This window comes from Desarmillaria tabescens, assembly GCF_030435595.1.
Source record: "Desarmillaria tabescens strain CCBAS 213 chromosome Unknown EV420scaffold_27, whole genome shotgun sequence".
NCBI lineage: Eukaryota > Fungi > Basidiomycota > Agaricomycetes > Agaricales > Physalacriaceae > Desarmillaria > Desarmillaria tabescens.
Window position 1 is genome coordinate 117,102 of NW_026848326.1, and position 19,932 is coordinate 137,033.

The 19,932-nt window shown below is 46.0% G+C and overlaps 5 protein-coding genes across 5 annotated transcripts; 4 read left to right on the forward strand and 1 right to left on the reverse strand.

Annotated features, from left to right (window-relative positions):
* Positions 1–1,460: 1,460 nt before the first annotated feature.
* EV420DRAFT_1645042 (uncharacterized protein) lies at positions 1,461–2,105 on the reverse strand (the record flags this gene model as incomplete). The annotated part of the gene is made up of 3 exons (XM_060477730.1): positions 1,461–1,628; positions 1,675–1,822; positions 1,882–2,105. 3 exons carry the CDS (start codon positions 2,103–2,105, stop codon positions 1,461–1,463), a joined length of 540 nt encoding a protein of 179 aa, XP_060328559.1.
* A 2,408-nt stretch (positions 2,106–4,513) lies between these two features.
* Positions 4,514–4,972, forward strand: EV420DRAFT_1481612 (uncharacterized protein; the record flags this gene model as incomplete). Its single annotated transcript, XM_060469785.1, has 3 exons — positions 4,514–4,639; positions 4,698–4,877; positions 4,940–4,972. 3 exons carry the CDS (start codon positions 4,514–4,516, stop codon positions 4,970–4,972), a joined length of 339 nt encoding a protein of 112 aa, XP_060328560.1.
* A 1,213-nt stretch (positions 4,973–6,185) lies between these two features.
* On the forward strand, positions 6,186–8,490 carry EV420DRAFT_1695578 (uncharacterized protein; the record flags this gene model as incomplete). Its single annotated transcript, XM_060479409.1, has 7 exons — positions 6,186–6,388; positions 6,485–6,504; positions 6,545–6,696; positions 6,742–6,805; positions 6,979–7,128; positions 7,423–7,550; positions 7,798–8,490. 7 exons carry the CDS (start codon positions 6,186–6,188, stop codon positions 8,488–8,490), a joined length of 1,410 nt encoding a protein of 469 aa, XP_060328561.1.
* A 4,818-nt stretch (positions 8,491–13,308) lies between these two features.
* On the forward strand, positions 13,309–14,621 carry EV420DRAFT_1481614 (uncharacterized protein; the record flags this gene model as incomplete). Its single annotated transcript, XM_060469786.1, has 8 exons — positions 13,309–13,374; positions 13,725–13,785; positions 13,831–13,879; positions 13,951–13,984; positions 14,037–14,116; positions 14,201–14,308; positions 14,369–14,388; positions 14,572–14,621. 8 exons carry the CDS (start codon positions 13,309–13,311, stop codon positions 14,619–14,621), a joined length of 468 nt encoding a protein of 155 aa, XP_060328562.1.
* Positions 14,622–19,172: 4,551 nt separating this feature from the next.
* Positions 19,173–19,517, forward strand: EV420DRAFT_1273191 (uncharacterized protein; the record flags this gene model as incomplete). The annotated part of the gene is made up of 1 exon (XM_060467744.1): positions 19,173–19,517. One exon carries the CDS (start codon positions 19,173–19,175, stop codon positions 19,515–19,517), a length of 345 nt encoding a protein of 114 aa, XP_060328563.1.
* Positions 19,518–19,932: the final 415 nt, after the last annotated feature.

Here is a 19,932-nt window from a genome sequence, read left to right on the forward strand (position 1 = left end):
GTGATATGAATTGCTACAGACACAATAGACATCCATTTACCTATCCAAAAGGTCCCTCTGGACTGTCCCATGCACTATATGCATGAAGTTCTCATACCAAAACCAGTGCAAGCCCTAATGCAAGTCAAAACATAAGAATGCATGCATAGATCAAGTTAACACATGTGTTCTTCCATTCCTCACAAGTGTTTGACCACTAACACAAATGGTAAGGCATCCCTTGCATGCGTTCAGATAAGAATGCAAGTCAATGCAAATGTGACAGGCATGTCACACACTTACGAGCATTTGTGTTCAACTCAAGTTGAACTTGTGTCAGTTGCCTTTTCATCTGCCATGGTCTTATATCAATGATACATGATTTTTTGAGGCAAGATCTGTGCAAAAACTTGTGGTTCACAAGTGTGCAGAAACTTGAAATAATGTTCATGGCAATCACACTAGCAATACTCTACTAACTACAAGGCTTTTATACTGCCAGAATATGTAGAATTTACTAGAATGTATGACTGTATCACTGATACAATGAGTAAGCATCCTGGGGAATATGAAGAGAATGAGTGAGAATATTCATGCAAGCACCAACATCTAAAAATACTGGTACTACAGGAGGTCTGCTAAAACAGGTACCTAGTGGTTTCTCCACCTTGGAGTACTTTCATACTGTTGGGATTTGCAACTTCAAGCTCATACTAGAAGATTCCCGAAGCTTTGGCTTACTCATTTGTCATGATACTTAGATATATTTAGTACTTTTGGTAGAATATTCTAGATACTTTGTGTAGTATATAAGGAGCTCATTAGGAGCTCTAGTAGCTAACAATTTAGTATTATACCTACTGCAAGCCTCCCACTGCAATCATTCCAACACATACATCCTAATAGGTGTAACTGCATCTAATAGTACTTGTTGCTGTACTGTAACAAGCTGTTCACAAGTAATTTTTATGTATGAGAAGGTTCATGGTTAGGTCTGCGGAGTAGATCCAGGCATTGCCGAGAAGCCAACCCTGTCCCTGATAGTGCATTCACAGCAAGACTCTAGCTTGTATAGATTCCAAGTCCTATGAATATAGGATACTCGGTTATTATGGTGTTGTGAAACCCCATGGGAAATTCTATTCGTGGAATCAGTGATGGCAGTGTTTGCCGTCCCATCCTGTTTCTTCCTCTGTGGGTCTCTCATGGGAATAATTCTATTCGTGGATGGCTATTCCCATTTTTTTTCATGCTCCGCAGTTTGCTCTTGTGCCACATCGCATTTCCCCTAGCCTGCTTCCTGTTCTCGTTTTGTTTTCCATCATTTATATTCCGTATCCTCTTTAATTGATGTGTCTGTCTTGATCGATCTTATGTCCAGCCTTGTCCTTCTTGCTCGTCTCGTTTCACTCCTGGTCTCTTCATCATGCACTTTTCTTAATTCGGAATTCACGTTTCTCGTTCATACATATATCTGTGTATCACATCAACATCATGATCTCTTCCTCCTCCTCCATTTCCGTCCTATTAAACCTTTTTGCCATGGTCTGTATGTCGTCTTCCTCATCTTCAAAACCTATCTTCCTCTTCATTTTCACCACTGACTGTGATGGTGTATTAGCCGTGTTCCTTCTTTCTGCATTTGCCTTCTGTGACTTTTTCAGCGACGTTTGACATACACGTTGAAGTGCTCACTGATGAATGGTCTGAGTTTGCGAGCGCTATGGCTCTCAATATCAATTTGGTCTTTGTGACACCGTCATTGGTCTTCATGAACACCATAGAGCACTGGGCTTCCATGATATCACCTATTCTGAGCATTTGGGGCTTCACCATCACATATCTGCATTCACAAGGTATGGTTGGCTCCATTCTGAGCACATATATGTTGATCTTGCTTACCTTTTCTTGCCTGCTTCATCTATCAGACCCCTGAAGTATCCCACCTCATTGTCCTCAGTGTGCACCCATTTTTGTTGCGCTATCTTGGCTAGGATTTCCATCGGGTCGACGTCAGGCGAAAAGGGTATGTCCTCCTCATTCGAGTTGTTCCGAGGTCTGAAGTATTGGTTTGACAGCTCCACCACGTCCAGATCCTTTACCTTTGTCGGCTTCCATTCTTCCATCTCGCCCTCCTTGAACTCTCTCTCCCATCATTTGCAGACTCTTTATAGCAGATATGGCCTTGTCATACCCCTTGCTCCTGAGACCTATGAGTTGTACTGTTTGGCTTAGGAATCTCGCTTTCTCTTTTTGCATCCTGACTATGACTTTCATGAATACACTACATTCATTTGGACCGTATTGTCTGCTCACCTTGTTTCCTTTGTGACAGGCAGTAGATCCATCGTGTATATTGCACCGGTCATCGTGAATACCACTTCTTCTATCATGCCCTCTCCTGTGGTCTTTCAGATGATCCTCCATGCACCCGCGTCCTCATCTCTCTCGATGCTCGCCGATTTGATAACGCTGTGTTCCTAGTATGTCTCTTCAGTACGATTCTACCTTGCCATAATTGATTCTTACCTTCATAACCCGTGACAGGTGCAGTTTGTCTTTTGCCATCCTCTCATTTATGAGTGCTTCGATCGTGTCTCCTGTGCATGCCTACGTTAGTCATTTTCTCCAATCTGTTTTGATTGTTACTTACTCACTTCGTCTCTGTCATAGAATCAATCCATCCTTTCGCAACAAACTGGTTGTGGATTTGGTACCTGTTTGCCACTATATTTCTTTTCCTTCTATTACTTCTCGCCCTGTTTTCTACCAATGTCTACCTCTGTCATGATGATGTTCGTATCCGATGGCACTGATGGTTGTCTTCTGGCTTGACTCTCATCAGGTTTTCGTTTCTTTTGTCCATCGTATCTCCTGTCATATCTCATGTTCATCTCCTACAGTGCTATCTTATCCTTGGTTTTACCTGCTTCCCTTGACCCTATGCATATGTTGTGACATCCTTTTTCGTGTTTTTGTTGTCTCTATTACCATGCTGGGTTGCCCATGCGCTCGTCTGTGTGCTTCAATTCGTTTGTTTCATGTATGTCATTATTAATTTGCTGTGTTATGTACATTCTTTTCATTATATTTTTTTGCTTCTTTTGATTCTACAACAATCAGCGTATTCTCTGCATGTGTCATCCAGTTCCCTTCGATTCTTTTGGACGTCTCATTCGCTTGTCATCGTGGTATTTACCCCTGGGGGTGAAGGCTCAATTGACCTTCATGCCTTGATGTGTTCCATTGCCCTTCTCCCTCGACTCTCGCGATCCTCACTGGTGCAACCTTCCGTCCGTGCATATCCTGATCCCACATCCATAGTTGATGGAAATGCATGTTATCAACTAGTGGGTATTGTATATTTCGGAAACAGTCATTTTACAGCCAGGTATGTTGATCCCGACCGTGTTGTATGGTTCAATGATGGTATGATTCAATGGAGACGTGCAACACAAGAAGGTGGAATCGACATCATTGATATGCACATTGATCCAAACGGCAAAACTCCGGATATATTCACATACAAACGATGCACCAGGTAAGGTGATTGATCTATCTGACAAACATAGGACTCGGAATTGCCACATGTATGGGATGGCCCTCACTTGCTAGTAATATAAGTCCATTCCAATGCAGTAATACCCTTGGGATATATACAATAGTCAATTACTAGACAAGAATGTCTTAGCAAAATAGAAAAGAAATCTACAAACATCGGAATTTCGCTTCCAGTCAACTTCCGGTACAAAGCCAGACCCAGAATTGAGGTGTGATCATGGAGTTCTACATGGAACCTCACTGCCAAAGGGGGTCAAGAATATGCCAAGTTGTGAGATGCGGTCCACAATGCACAGTTGACAGTTCTAAAATTGTTTTGAACATGAGGTTAAGCTCTGAAAACTTGAAGTTGAACTTGATCATGTCATGCTCGCAAATGATGTCACACTCGCAAATGCAAACGCAATTTTGGGAATGCAAGTATAATTTATTGAAGCGCATGCAGATCAACACAAACGCAAATGCAAATGCAAGCTTGCAAGTCAACGCAAGCTTGCAAAGGTAGCTCACAAAATTCTACGTGCCCCTAATGGAGCATAAGTAATAACCACTGCATGCTACACTGCCCACACGGAAATCTGTGTTGAAAATAAATTTGGGTGCCTTGCTTCTTCTGAGATCCGGTCACAAAGGATATTATTCATCCGAATGCTGTTAGCGCCAATCACAAGGATAGCAAGAATTTGATATCAAAGCAGTGTTTGCGATCTGCTGTAGAGGGAGAAGGCCATATGCTAAGCAATTTGATAGTCCCCAGCAGATTGATGACGAGACTTAAAGTGGAACGGTCAACAGCTTTTATTCAGCCTTCTGTCCATTGACTTACAACAACGATGTTCTCACTTTATGCACTGCCCACATATACCCTCATTATCACGGTGGGCACCTATCAGTCCAATCACCTGTTAAAAATTGCGCATGCCTTTCTTATAAAGGATCCTTTTACAATGATCCTTCTTTCTTCCCAACCATCATGTCCCATACCCGGTCCACGTCCACTACCCAGCCCACGTCCACTACTCATCCCCAAAAATACATCATCATTTCGAGGGGAAATAAAAGCAATGTCACTTTAAAGTCTCAAGTATACACTTCCCAGGTCTGTTATTCCGAACTTCACAATTGTATTCACCCTCACCTGCTCTCTCCTGAAATAGTGCTTATTCCAATACATACACAACAAATTCCCAGACACGTATAAATGGGTGAACAATCACTGGGAAAAAATCCCGCTAGTCATCCAAACATGTGACTTGCCCATCTGTAAGGGAAATTTTGTGGATATTGAGCCCGATTTGTGGCAAACGATAATATACGACATCAATAACATCCGTGTTGTGAGTTCTATCCAACTCTTCATTTTTCACTGAAATTGATTGAGATATGATTAGATAAACAGGCGTTGATCCTACGTATTCAGTCGCCACCATAGACCATGGTTGTATGCTCCGCTCCAATGTAATAAATACATTTTGTTTTCCCAGTGTTTGTAAATGATAATATAGCAATTGATATGTGTTGACCGTTTTCCTTTGATATGTATGGCTCACAAAATACTGGATACCTTAGCATCGGGCATTCCATGTACTAATCTAAGGAGTACATCCTCTCATGTTGACCACAGTTGACAATCTAGGTGCGCTTTGTAAAAATGTACATGTTGTACATGTTTATCACTCGGCATCACTGTAAGCCTCAGATATCATGGATATATCTTGATAATTGCTTCCGAAGTCGGGTTTACCACTTCGCCGTCAGCATTCCGAGTGGCGGCAAACAGTGTTCGCTCATTTGCTTTGCATGGATACATGCACTATAACGCGGCAGATATGAAGCTGATCGTCCAATATCACATCTCACTGGTGCATAGACCGCAGACAATAGCTTGATATGGCTGAATGCGCTTCCATGCGGCTTGACCTTTCTCAGGGAGGAGGTAGCAGCTCACAAATTAGCTAGACCCGGTAATCGGTCTACGGTCGCAAGCTGGTACCTCATAATGCACGTTCATTCCTCTGGGACCCTGTTTTTGTGTCGCTTTACGGTTCAGACATTTAGTGAGCAGCGATTCCTTATATTGAGTCCCATCAGTAGTACAATACAATTCTCGGTAGTTACACAGCCGACAAGCTCAGGATGAGAGTACAGCCTCACGGGACATCCAAATGTCCCTCAAAATCAAGCGCTGTTTGATATGAGATATTTTTGTGGATGATGCAGTGGCTAAATCGTTGAGCCTGGCGGTGCTGACAGAGAAGGAAGCGATGGAAGTCGATGACGAGGATATATAGTACCCCTAACAAGCGCGAGACAGTTAATGGGGACGTCAGCAAGCACTAGGTGTAATCGATCCGAGATGCTGTAGAGAAAGAATCTCGGGGTAAAGACAATATTTATATCCTACTAGTCCACAGCCATGGTGATGGTACGGGTACATCGGGCCAAAACATGTGAACTGCTGTCCACACCGTTGCTTCTACAAAGAAATAGCGCCAAATCCAGGAGAATCAGCAAACCTTCGAGCGAAAGGACAGGTGAAAACGACGTACAGATCATTACAGAGGAATGATTCTTGCGGAACATCGCTCATGAACATCTACCACGATGTGAGCCAGGTTTCTGATAAAGAGAAAATACGTACCTAGATGGCTAGTATATCTTTCCGTTCGCCTCCCGCTGCAGCGTATACTCCTCTTATAATATCTAATATTTTGCCGGTAAAAGCAAAGGTCCAGCCAGATGGTAGTCAAGACCAACATCAAAACAGGAAGGCCATTACTGTTGTCCTCTCAACGTACAGAATATCAAAACTAGTCCTAGCTAGAGAATCGGCCGGTATTGTTGCAATGTGAGTAAGGGCGACACGAAGACGGGATGTGAGGTCAGTCGTTGCGCTGATGGGAGATGGGAAAGTGACGTCTGCATTCCGAGTCCTGTTATCTAGGCGGAGAGGGTTTGGGCAAGGTACAAAGCGGATGGGCTCCTTTAGACCATGTCGCCGTAGGGAGCGAGTTCAATGTGATGATCGATCCAAGTCATACTGGAAATCGCGTCGTTTGGATGCCTCCAATTTTTGCCAGGGAAGATGGAACGAACAAAGTCGCGAAGGGAGCTAGAAGGGCACTGCTAAGACGCGTGGTGGTCGTAGGAAAGAAGGTGAGTGTCGCGTTACGCGTGACAATCAATGACGCGTCGCATGAGCCTCGAGGCTCTTTGATGGGCATCCGGAACTTTCCGATCCCGAGTTTCTCCCCTGCTGCGAATAGTGAGCACTCTGTTCATACTAAAATTGGAAGCCAGACTATGCTCAGATGAAGATAAGACACTCTTATAGAGATTACAGTCTCCCGGGTTGTACTCAACATGATGTGGGCGTTCTGGAATGGTGCACTATGATTCTTGTAGTATCAAGCTGACTACATGCACATCTACATGTAGTACTCTGCTCTCTCGCATCTCTTTCGCGCGTGCGCACTCAGCCACTGCCTCGACTAGCAGAGATGTTGCTAAGCACGCTCTATTCAGAGCCTGATATGCTCGTTGCAGATTCAGCCACCGCATTCATAGGCACTCTGGCGATGGAATTTCGTATGTTCACGTCCTTCCGAGCCTTCCAGTTAAGCCATTTATTCACTCGACCATACAGAGACAAATCTTCCGCGTGCAGCCATGGGGCAGACTAGCAGATATTTCGTATCAGGGAGGAATTGTACATTCACATATAAAATTCCAACGCGACGTGGAGCCTTCCTGTGTCTAATTCCTTTTATGCCACCGTTTTTCTGTAGCGAAATCTCCAGTCTCTTATCTTCACTAGTATCCATCACACCCTCATCTCCGCACCATAATTCTCGCCTTTCCGTGAATCCAGACTCTCAGCAGCAATGCCTGCACCAGCCGGCAGTGCCCCCAAGACGTCTCCCGTGATGCGCATCCCCCAGATGGGCGGATCGAGGTATCGCGGGGAGGGGTATGATTGGGATGAAGGCTTCTCGAACGGCTTGGAGAAGGTAGTTTCCCCTTGGCAGTTTTTCATCTACAAACAGAGGACAGAGCTTCAGTTGATCACGAACAGGTCTACTTCGATGTATTGCATTCCCCTCTCATCTCTGACATGCGGCTAGCTCGGGTCGAGTCAATGGGTGATCCCAAACGGATTAAAAAAGTTTCCCATGACAACACCATTGATATCGATCTTGGATATAGGGAATCGAACCCCACGACTAACCAAACAGCCCCTTAGCCATATCCACGTAGCGACTACCAACCAAATATCCTACTCCCAAAGCAAAACCGGTCGTAACATTCCAGCCCCAAACTCCGATCCAGCCATCCTTCAAAACGAATATAAATTTCCCCCTCAACCCCTCAGATGGACACGAGGAATCGACCCATCGTGCTTCGTCGCTGGTGGAGATGTTTCCTGATACACCACCCATGTCCAAGCAGCACGAAGAAAGAACATCTGTTCCTCACCCCAGCACCCAACGAAACAGTAAAAAACTTACTAGCGTGCGAGAGCTCGTCAGCCTAGACAAGAGCGATTCTGGTAGCCATCCAAGAGAACAAGCCGGAACTTGCATTAAAATCCAAGGGAAAAGCATTCATTTGACTATGGGGAATGGAACCCCGACTCAGTACTCAGTACGCACCGACTACCAAGCCATACCAACGGTGGACATTGCGGAATCTGTTCCTTTACCTACCATTACGCTCAACACTTTATTGAACAGGAGGATCAAGAGAAATTGGTCCTATCGTCGTGATGACGTTAAAGCTGGATGGGCATCAAGACAGTTTCAACACTTCATTCGGATGGTGGTGCATTCTCGCTGCAGGGAAGAGGAATTATATTTATACGGTATCACCTTATGGTGCTTGTGCAGATATTCCCAAGCGTGGTACACGTGGAGGGCCGAGCTCAGGATTACAGCACATCCAATAAAGTAAGCTTTTCTCCACGTTAACGTGCATCTAAGCATCGTCATGAGCGTCGTGAGTAACAAGCCCGACAAGACGATTGAGCCATTGACTTACCTTTGTTCATTCAACCCACTCCGGGTCACCCCGTACCAGCAAAATAAATACGCCAGATTCCTCCTCTCTGCCCCACGCAGGAGGATAAATGTATCCCTATTTCGTGGCGGAGTACATGGCTACACAAAATTATTCGCACTCTCATATCGATGAGTCGAAGGCAAACTGGCCTCAACATAGACCACGACGGGCGTTCAACCTATTAGATACCTTAACGTGAACGGAAGAATGATGAACGGATTTAGATACTTACGTTATCGATAGCGAGCTGGTATACTGCCCATCGTATCATGGGAATACCTGCCAGAGGTATGTTTGTTGGTGACTTGACCATGGCAGTTGCCGCACATATCCTGCGACATGAAGCGAATGCGAAGTCGGAGCAGCATCAAACGTCGAAGATAAAGGATGCGTGGGAAGGACGTGCAGATTGTCGTGGGGAGAAATAGGTTATAGGAGGAAACGGCACGCACACATCTGCGAGAATGTGAGCGAGAGTGGGGATAAAGAGAGAAGACGTACCTAGAGGGCAGGCACAACATAGCGTGCACCACCTATAACCATACATCCTCCTGTTGGAATGTCAACACAGTTCAAGCTATAATAACCCCGGGTCAATGTGGTAAGCGAGAGCTGATCTCAAAGCGGGCACACGTTGATTTGTTATCATTTTCCCAGTACCGTGCATGATTTCACCTACTAGGGCGTAGCTAGAGGTATTCGGTGACAGTGCTTGTTGGCGCCAAGGACGATGCATACGCGCAATTGTTCAAAAGACCTGGTGAAGACGGGAGTTGACTAGGACTTTGAGGTCAGTCATTGTGTCGATAAGAAGACGAAACCTGCGTGACGGGACGAGAGCAAACATTTTTGGTCACAAGGACTGCGATAAAACATTGGGCATGATATGACGCTGATGGGATTGATAACTCACCTTGCTCTGGACCATGCATCCAAATCAAGATCTAGCGACAGAGCTCATTAGCGTGGACTATATTCACGACGCAGAGGGGGATGAAGCGAGAAAAGACGCGTCAGAACTGGAAGGCCGTCGCATAAAGATGTGGTGGTTGTGGGCAGGAAGGTAACGACGTGTTATGCGTGACAATCAGTAACACGTCCACGCCTTGACTTGTGCCACCACTCTCCGCACGCGACCCTCGACGCTCTCTTTGCAAGCAACCCGGGATCGAGGGCATCAATACACTTCCACTAAATCTGGACACTGCGTGCAACTCAACCGGGAAAGGACTCGGAGACGTAGGGACTCGGAGGTTCCTATTGCAGACTCGAGATGGGTTCGGTAATTTGAAACAGAGGAGGGAGGGAGGGATGAGACCGTACGTGTCCTATCATTATTGCCACAGCAAGCTGACTGTATGCGCATTTACAAGCACAAACTTCCTCGCATCTCCCTCGCCCGAACAGAACTCTATTCTACCCCATGAACACGACACATTCCTTAGCACGCAATATTTGTATCTTCATTCTCATGCCATCATCCTTCGCATGTATGAAGCAGAGACGACGTCTCTGTACACCTGAGCAAACAGAAAGGCAGTACGTATGCCCGCAGAGTTATCGTACGTTCTCCTTAGATCCTTCTTACCTAGCTGTTTGCGCATTCATCCTGAAACAGAAACCCACATACGAGCTTCTGAGGCGTAGACCGTCGCTATGAGCCGGACTATTGAATCTTTCATAGCGGAATAAGTCGTACATGGCGCAGAAGTCCTCCGCATGTCCCGCGACATTACGTATCTTATCTGTGTCTTTTCAGATTATTTTCGGGCCATCGTGTAACTGGTCGTGAGTATTCTACGAGTTATAAAAGGTCTGCTCTCACAGATCAGGACTTCATATACCGAATTTATAGAGCTCAAAGTCGTCGCATGTATGGCTATATCCCAAGGCTTTCTTCACTTCACCTATCGCGTGAGCAGCGACAAAGGCTTACTACTGATCGAGTATCATGCAAGTACTTGTTAGCCAGAGAGGGCTCACAAGCTGGGAACGCAGACAAGAGGACGGATAACCAATGACACGCACCGGTCGGCGCAATCCACCTCCTATACCCGCGTTGCCGTCATTGATTTCCTCGTACGATACTTAGATCTATACTGCCATGTTGCTAGCTGTTTCGTATCCTAGCCGTGTCCTTAAAAACAACGGAACTCCAACAATAACCCAGACATCGGGAATCGAACCCAGACTCACGCACACCATACCAACTCTGGGATTCCACCGTCAAATAATCCAACTACTTCTTCTCTCACTTCAAGAGTGCGAATGCAATGTATATCCCCAGAATGAAAACTCGCTGCATGCATAAAACTGCTATTCCAAACAGGGAGTGAAAAAATGACGCCAGTCAGAGGTGGAAGTATGTGGAAAGGGAATCGAACCCTTAGCAGGGTAGGGCGCATAGCCCTCCTTGGCCATCATCATATTGGATACACGTAGCCTATGTTCACCCTCTCTTTGCGCCGAAAAAGAATACCTCTTATTATCACGAAAGGTTGTGTCGGCCGTAGCCCAAAGCAGACAGCGATGAACGGAAGTATTGAAATTTATTACGCATATCCACGAAATATTTACAACAATAATTAGCATTCATATGAAGTCTGACTCATATGCGGAATGCAAAAGTAAAAGTAACAAAGGTCTCGACACCGATAACGTCATTCCACAGGGATTCGAACCCCAGCGTGTGCATGTTCGTTACACATGAGAGGAGACGGAAGCAACCACTGAAATTCCTCTATGCTCAAGTTTTCAGACAGAAAATTATGACCTGCAATAACATTGACGTATTGTGGTCAAGTCCCCACGGCAAGCCAAATCTTCCGGGCGTATTACGGTGTTTCGTGTTGCATCTCTTGTGAAAAGAAGAAAACACAGTCATCCTACCCACTTGCTTTACAATATCTACTCTTCTCCCCCCTTCCTTTCTTGGCGTCTTAACTATAACTAATGAAACTACGTACGCTCCCACGTGAAAGTCAACCTCGGCGTTCATGCCTATATTGGGAAAATCACATTGATCCGGAAACAGCTTTTGCTCTTACCGTACGCTCGCTTGCTCTGCAGATCACAGGTGTCTTATACCATATCACTTACAATGCGAGGGTACTATCATTTGGTCTCATTTATCTTTGGTGACATGTTTATCCTCTCAAGACCTGAACGCGCATATTTTCGCGACTAGGTCCCTTCCAAGATTTCAAGAACCGAAGGGCCACAGTTTTCCCTTTTGTGGAGAGTGCAGGACATGTATGAGATCGAATATCATTTCCCCAGACTTACAGATCTTATGGGGGGCCATCAATGCGGCACCTACAAAGTGACAATAGATCCCCGTGTGGAATGCCGGCTGATACTCCCTGCAGGCACACATACTTGCCGTCGAAACAGCGGTGAAAGATCTATGGCTTCGTTGGAAAACTACGCACGGAGTCTATGTCTGAGGCGCCCCTCCGCATCGGATTGTCATCTCGCAAAAACTGGCTCTCAGTGCGACATGAACGCTGTAGTAAATTAGGTCCTACATAGAGGTGGTCTCGTGAGGAAGGTAAATGATATTATTTCTCATTCAAAGCTAACCAGTTTCAGTTCTTCATTAGGATTACGATAAACAATTACAAGAAGTCACAAACATATTCCCATCTCAAACCGTATCACCATGGATCCAATATAAAAACATAACGAGAGTTCTAATAATTACAAAACGTGGTATAGGCTAAGGACTAGTAGCGCGCCCTCTCTTCTCATGTCAGAAAGACGAATTCCAGGATATGACTGGAACATAGGGAATCGATCCCCGGGAATAAGCCGTCGTGACCGTTAGACGAGATCCGTATGTCTTTAGGACACGCGCGATGCCCCATCTAACATATCCGTAGCATGCGTGGCTTTGAAGAGACGAACTCTGTTATATATATCAACGGGTGAGAAGTGAAACAAGCATCGCTCGCTCCTGTACGATAAGATCTGCAAGACAGACCGGTTTCTCTAAGTAAAAAAAAAAGTTAGTGTACACGCATAACGTGGAGAGAAGGACTCGAACTTTCAGTTACTGATGGCATCACCAGGTATGCCAATTGATCTCAAACCGTCATATCCAGCTCACGTATAGCAACGTGTCATGAACCGCAACATCACAACTCAAATGCGAGGGACCTATCTATTTCTTCTGTGTTTTTATTTTACCCATTTGTTGCTTTCCCTAAGCCTTTCTGCAACGGCCTACAGGCGCCTTCGAAAAATATGGTAAAATATTCCTCCCCTTGGTCCATGTGAATATGGGGAATCGAACTCCAACTCAGTACTCGGTACGAGACTACCACCAAGTCATATAAACGGTGGACAGCGGTCCTGTTTTGCAGAATCTCTCCCTTGGCAGACTTCAGAGTGAATGAATGTGGGCCACGGCGAACGCTTATTTCACGGAACGCAATGCTAGACCGCACAAACTGCGGACACAACATGAAGACATCGAGACATCTCTATCGTTCGCACACATTGTGGAACACCCTCGCTGCACTGAATGTAGGGATGATCAATTATATATATTATTGCATCACTTTACGCTGATTTCATTGAAAGATTCTAGCTAGTTTTCCGCCGAGGGGACACAGCGTATCACATAAAGTACGGTCCGTTCTGCCTTTGTCTGGATGCGTCCTTTCTCACCCCGTCTTCTCTTGGATGATTGGCGCTGTGAATCCAGCCATGTCTTGGTCTGCAATGATGATCGCTGTCATTGGATATTCCTTTGCTGGCACGGTCTGGAACGAGGTGAGTTATCAGCTCTATTGGTGTTATACCGTGCCCAATGTTTTCATCACAGACCTTGTGACCAAAACGTTTTGCTCCCATCCCGTCACGCATGCTTCGTCTTCCTATCAGCGGAATGACTGACTTCAAAGTCAACTCCCGTTTTCACCAGCATCCTCGCACAATTGCGCATATGGATCATCCTCGAAGCCAACCAGCACCGGTGCCGAATACATCTAGCTTCTCCCCAGGCGGTGAAATCATGCACGGCATGGAAAAAGAACTATTGCATGCCGGCTTCGATACTAGCTCTCGCTTATTACACTGACCTGAGGTTGTTGTAGCTCGAACTGCGTTGGATGTTCTAATAGGATGTGTGGTGGTGGTGGTGGTGTTGTGGGAGGTGGACACGATATTGTGCTAGCCCTTTAAGTACGTCTTCTCTGATTATTCGCACTCTCGCTCACATCGTCATAGATGTATGCATGACGTGCCCTGCAACAGTCGCCATTTCTCCTACGACAATGTGCATGTCCTTCTCACGCATCCTTGAATTCCGACGTTCGATGTTGATGATGCCCCCACTGTTCTGTCCAGGATAAGCACGGAAGCTACCATTCACATGTTCTGGGTACGTCTTTGTCGACATCTCTCGCTTCCCGTCTTCATGAAAATGCCTGTAGATCACGATCTCGTCAAATATAATATTCGGGGGTGCACATTTTCCCATCGGAAAACATACGTCTCGCTACATCCTACCATGGTTAGTATTACCTAACTTCGGAGTGGTAATGTCAGTCTCGAAATCCATTCATCATTCTTCCATTCACGTAAAGATAGCTCGCAGGTTAAACACCCGTCGTGGTCTACATCGAGGCCACATTCATCTTCCTCTTGTCGAATTGGGAGTGCGATATATCTCCATAGCCGTTAACTCCACAAACCAGTGGCAGTGGTATGTTTATCCTCTTGTGTCGGAGGCATGAAAAATGAGATATTTGTTCTTTTGGTACAGGCTAGAAGGGATGAGCGGAGGTAAATGTCTTCATCGTCTTGTCGGGCTCGTTACTCATGACGATTCTTAGCTTCAGGTTAACGTGGAGCAGAGCATACTTTATTCCATACTCTGTAGCACTTCGGCGTACAGCTAGCTATGATTGTATCAATGCAAGTAGCGTAAGGTGATACCATATGGATTATAATACCTCTTTCCTGTAGCACTATGCCGACGAAACAATGAGAATGTCTTCATGTCCATCTCGGCTTGACGATTCAAAAGTTCTTGGGTGTCGCGTTATATTATGCGAGGCTTTCCTGTGCTACAGCGATAGCACTCATTTCGTGTTCAATAAAGTGTTGGACATCATGGTAAGCAAGGAGATTTCGCAACCGCCTTTTTCTACTAGCAGACTATGGCTCGGTGGTAGGCAACGTACTGGGTACCGAGTCGGGGTTCGGCGCCCCATATTCAAATCAACCATTGCACCAGGAATGTTATTGCAAGCTCCGTCCTGTTATATTCGAAGGCTACCCGAATCTTTCTTCGTGAGGACGTACTCTGGTGATTTTTTGTCCCCTTGGGTGCCGGGATGAGGAACAGACATTCCTTCTTCCTTCGTAGTGCTTGGACATGGTTGGTGAATCGGTAAACACCTCCGCCAGCCGCGAAGTACGACGGTTCGATTCCTCGTCTTCGTCTTAACGTGTTGAATGTGGAAACTTTTGTCCTTCTTTTCAACGATGATTGGATTGTTAGGCATGACCATGGCACGGTTCCTGTGATGCTTGTTCTGGACCAGGAGAAGTAGCTTTGAGTATCATTTTTGTCGCTAATTTCTTTACATGGATATGGATAAGCGGTGGTTCAGTCGGTTCTGGGGGTTCGATTTCCTATATCCTGAATTCCAATTGCGAGGTGCATATGTAATTTTGTTAGTGGCACTTGAGATTCCCCTCAAGTTAGCAACCGAGGGGTACGTTGGATGTGAGAGGGAACGTGATACATCAAACTAGGCCTTTCCGTGTTATTCTCAAGATGTACTGTAGACAAAACTCGGGGGAAACTGGGATGCCTCCAAAGTGTGAGCTTTATGGTTAATCGTCGTGTCACAGGCACGGGCAACAGTAACCTGACTTATCCATCCTCGCAGGATAATGAGCCGTCTAGTGCTCACAAGAAAGTTGGATCTGTTTCTGGCTCAATGCCGCGATGCTAGGACGGAGGGTTTGACGCCTGGGGTCAATTTCCCTTACTAGACTTCTGAACGAGAAGTTCGCGGTGGTTGTTTATTAGTACATGTAAACCACGTCTATTCAATGCGTTCATGCAATGTGACTATTTCTGAGGACTGTGTGCCCAGCCTTACTGAGGGTTCGATTCCGTTTCCACATGCTTCCCACCCCCGAACGATGAAAGATTTTTCACCCTTTGTTCGGAGTAGCAATTTTGCGCTTGTAACGAGCCTTGGGATTTACCTTTGGGCGGTAGGAGGGAGAGTACAAGAAGCTGGCTGTATTGCATGGCGGAATCCCAAAGCTGGTATAGTGCGGAATCGAAGGTTCGAGTCCTTCCCTCCACGTTATGCCGCATGCGTGTAGACGAACTTCTTTTTCTCGGAAGTTGGAATGCGGGGTTTCTGGTTCGGAAGGAGTAAATCAATGACTGTGACAGCTTGAACGGGGTACATACATTGATTTTCGGTCGTACGTACCATCTTTCTATTTGCGTAGGTGTATGGAGGTATTGTCTACGCTTTCTTGATGTAACAGATGATGACGGGTGCACAGGAATACCAACAGAGTGTGCCAAGGAACGTGCGGTGTTTGAATTGAGAGTACGGCATTCCGCAGGCGAGTAAGTCGCAGGAGGGCAGGTTGGTGCTTGTAGACGCGCATATAGTCAGTCTGATTACGGAAACAATGATAGGAAACGTACCGCATTCACTAGCACCAGTCATCGCTTCACTCCTTCCTCTGTGTCAAATCACCGAGCCTGTCTTGAGTTCGACATAGGAGCGTCCGTACCGGGAGGTCGCTAAGTCTGGGATGATTCCAGATGGTGTTCAGAAAGTGTGTTGAGGGTAGTGTGCGGAGAGTGATGGTAGCGGTGAAGGCGGGGAAGACGCATCACTGATTGTCACACATAATCTGATATCACCTTTCTGCTTTGGACCACTACCTCTCTCAGCAACGGCCTTCTAGCTCCTGATGTGTTATTTCTCGTTCCGTCTCCTCCATGAATCATTTCCATGGTGACTCCTGTCCGACTCGGGTCTACAGTGATGAACTCTGCCTTTAGATCTCACGGTCTAGATGAGGCGAGTTAAAATGTCATCCCTAACCATGTTGTACCACACCAAAATATTTGACATCTAGTTAGTAGTTCCTCGTGGAGATGTCTCTTTCTCATTGGTACGATGGCTTGTGTTGGCTTTCGTCTTCTGTGGCACCTTTGCACCATCATGCGTCATCCTAAGTAGCCTACCGGAACCGGATATCTTTGGGCTAGGCATAGTTCGTGGTCTACCGCGAGACAACTTGTCTTACTCTGGCCAAACTAGGAATGCAACGCTTCTGGGTAACCTTCAACCCCAAGACTGAATGATAGTAAGTTTATCATCTGGGGCACGTCGGAGACGAGAAATCTGATGTGTTTGTTCTGCTGCGACAGGCTGACCCGAATGGGCTAAATGAGCTATGGTAAATGGCTTGATCGTCTCCTCGGGCTCAAGGGGTTACGAGGATGTCAAATAATTACATCCACTCGATATTTTTTTTAAGGCCTGGTCGATCCGACCGACCGACTGCTGTGGGAATAACATACCTAATGAAGGCATAACATGCGGTATTGGTAAGCACACTGCCACCCGGTTAGAAGCAGTTACTGGTAGTAACCGATCTCTCCCGTCTAGACGTTGCCGGAATCCCCAAATTCGCCTCATCAGCAAGCTGGCAGGACTATTCCTTCATCATCTCTATCACTGAGAAGATGCTTAACAGAATCACACAGCCAACATCCTCAATGAGATCTTTATTCTTCATCAATTATTGCTTCCTCATGGCACTTTTGAGCTGATTAGTGCAGAAAAAAATTGATATAGAATTTTTTTTTAAGGCCTCTCAAAGGTGACCGACCGACCGACTGGGTGTACCGGCTTGACGGTCCGGTAACCCCTTGCTCGGGCTCGTTACTCATGACGACGTGTATATTAGAACTGGAAGGCCATCGCTTAGAGATGTGGTGGTCGTGAGCAGAAAAGAGATGTCACATTATGTGTGACAATCAGTAACGCATCTTCCATGCCTTGACTTGTGCCATCACTCTCCACACACTGACCCTCAACGCACTCTTTGCAAACCACCCGGAATCACCCTACCCAATTTATTTCGACATCGTGAGCATTGATATGCTTCCATTATACCTGGACAGAGCATACGTCCCAGCTGGGAAAGGACTGAGAGACTTGAGGTCCTCTCAACGGAGAGATTTCCATGCCCGACATAGGCTTGGTTATTTGAATCTGAGGAAGGAAGAGATTGAAGGCTATTAATTTCTTGTACATTTCCTGAAATTATAACCAGATCAAGCTGACTATATGCACATCTACAGGCTTCATCCTGTGTGTATCTCCCTTGCGTGCGCACAGTTCTTTAAGATTTATGTTTACACTCCACACGAGCATGGCACATTTATTACCACACATTGTGGTATCCCTGTGAGTTCGTCAACATCTCTCACATACATGAAGCAGAGACAATCCCTCCGTGCACCTGTGCAAACAGGACCTTTAGATGAGGAGTACACTCGATACTGTGAAACCACGTGACGGAAGCGAGACAGAAACTGTTAATTCAGTCGGTTTATGTAAACATATAAAGGTGCATCTCCTTGCAACTTGCTTAGAAGCGCTCACTGAGCACGACACAGTGATCATGGTATGAAGAGATGATCGACAGATTCGCCACTGTTCTCACCACCCAATGCATCGCACCCCACATCCAAACGCTCCCCTCCCAATGGATGAGCACCTTCCTCCCACCCTCCTCACCCTCCGCACGTGCCACCCTCAACTCCCTCTTTGACCACCACCCTCCTGACCCAGCCCTGCCCCGCCCACACTCTGTCGTCACCGTTGAGATAACCCACAACACACCCTTCGGCCACGATGTGGCAGCATCTCCGAGACGTCCTCTGTAGTGTACATCCCCCCCGACGGGTGCACCAGGCTACTGTGGTGAGGGGTACGATTGGGATAAAGGGTTCTCCAAGGACCCTGAGAGGGAGCTAGCGAACAAGGAGAATCTGCATGAGAGAGCTCTGTTGGCTCCTCTTCCTCCTCGTCCAGCGAGCATGGGGGATAGTATCGAGAGGAAGATGGGAGATGTGGAGTTGCGAGGGAGGAGTGTTGGAGATACAAGTATGCCCATAGTTGGACCTGTTTGTACCCACGGACTTAGTAGTATTTACATGTCGTGTTATTTTCATTCTTTTATTCCTTCTGTCTACTTACATTCATACTGTCACTGAATAGTATATATACCTCGTAGATTTACTCGTGCACCTCAGACGTGTTCTCTCACATTATGAGTGCCAGTCTGAGGTGAGATATCCTTACTTACTTGTTATCTTTACCTTTACTTACATTCACCGTAGTTATATCTTATTATAGGTGAATAGATGTGTTCTCTCACATTATGAGTGCCAGTCTGAGTTATATCTTATTATAGATAACTACAACCGCACTCTTGTATTCTAACAGGTTATTGGGCCCCGCGTCTCACCCTGTCTGTTTGCTGCATATCCTCTGTGAATCCCCACCATGTCTACTACGTTGTCTGCTGACTTCACTGCTCTGTTGAACGTTCCCAAACTCACCATAGATGGGAGCAACTGGCTGATCTTTCGTTTCTGTCTTGAGATCAGCATCGAGTCCAAAGGAGTCTGGGGTCATTTTGATGGCACTTCTCCGTCGCCTCCAAACCCGCCTCCTAGTGGTGACGCTGCTGCCATCACAGCACTCAATGAGTGGCTGAAGAAAGAGAAGGAAGCTCATCATTACCTTGCTCAGAAACTCGAAGACTCGACACTCACCGAATTGCTCCGTCTCACCTCTGTTGCGGAAATGTGGACTGCTTTGAGTAGGCAAGTACACTGCTCTCAGTAGCCATATCGTCACAGACATGCAACGTCAGTTCGACAATCTCAAATGTCCAGACAATGGGAATGTCCGTACACATCTGAACGTCCTCTGAATGAAGTACGAGGAACTCATAGGTGTTGGCGTGACCATTTCTCCCATTCAATATGCTACTCATATCATCGGTTCTCTTCCCACCCACTATCAATGCTACCTTTCCACTATTAACGATTCCGTGAATGCTGCAGTTGCTGCCACAAGGGCTGCTGCTGCCACATCAGTTTTGGCCGGTCCGAGCACTACTGCTGCGATTATGATTACCTCTGCAACAGCGTCATCGAGCCAAATTACTCTTGATCCCAGCTACATCATGCAGCTTGCGGAAAAAGAGTACGACAACATCCAGATCAATAAGAAATCCTCCAAGCCTCGAGAGGATACT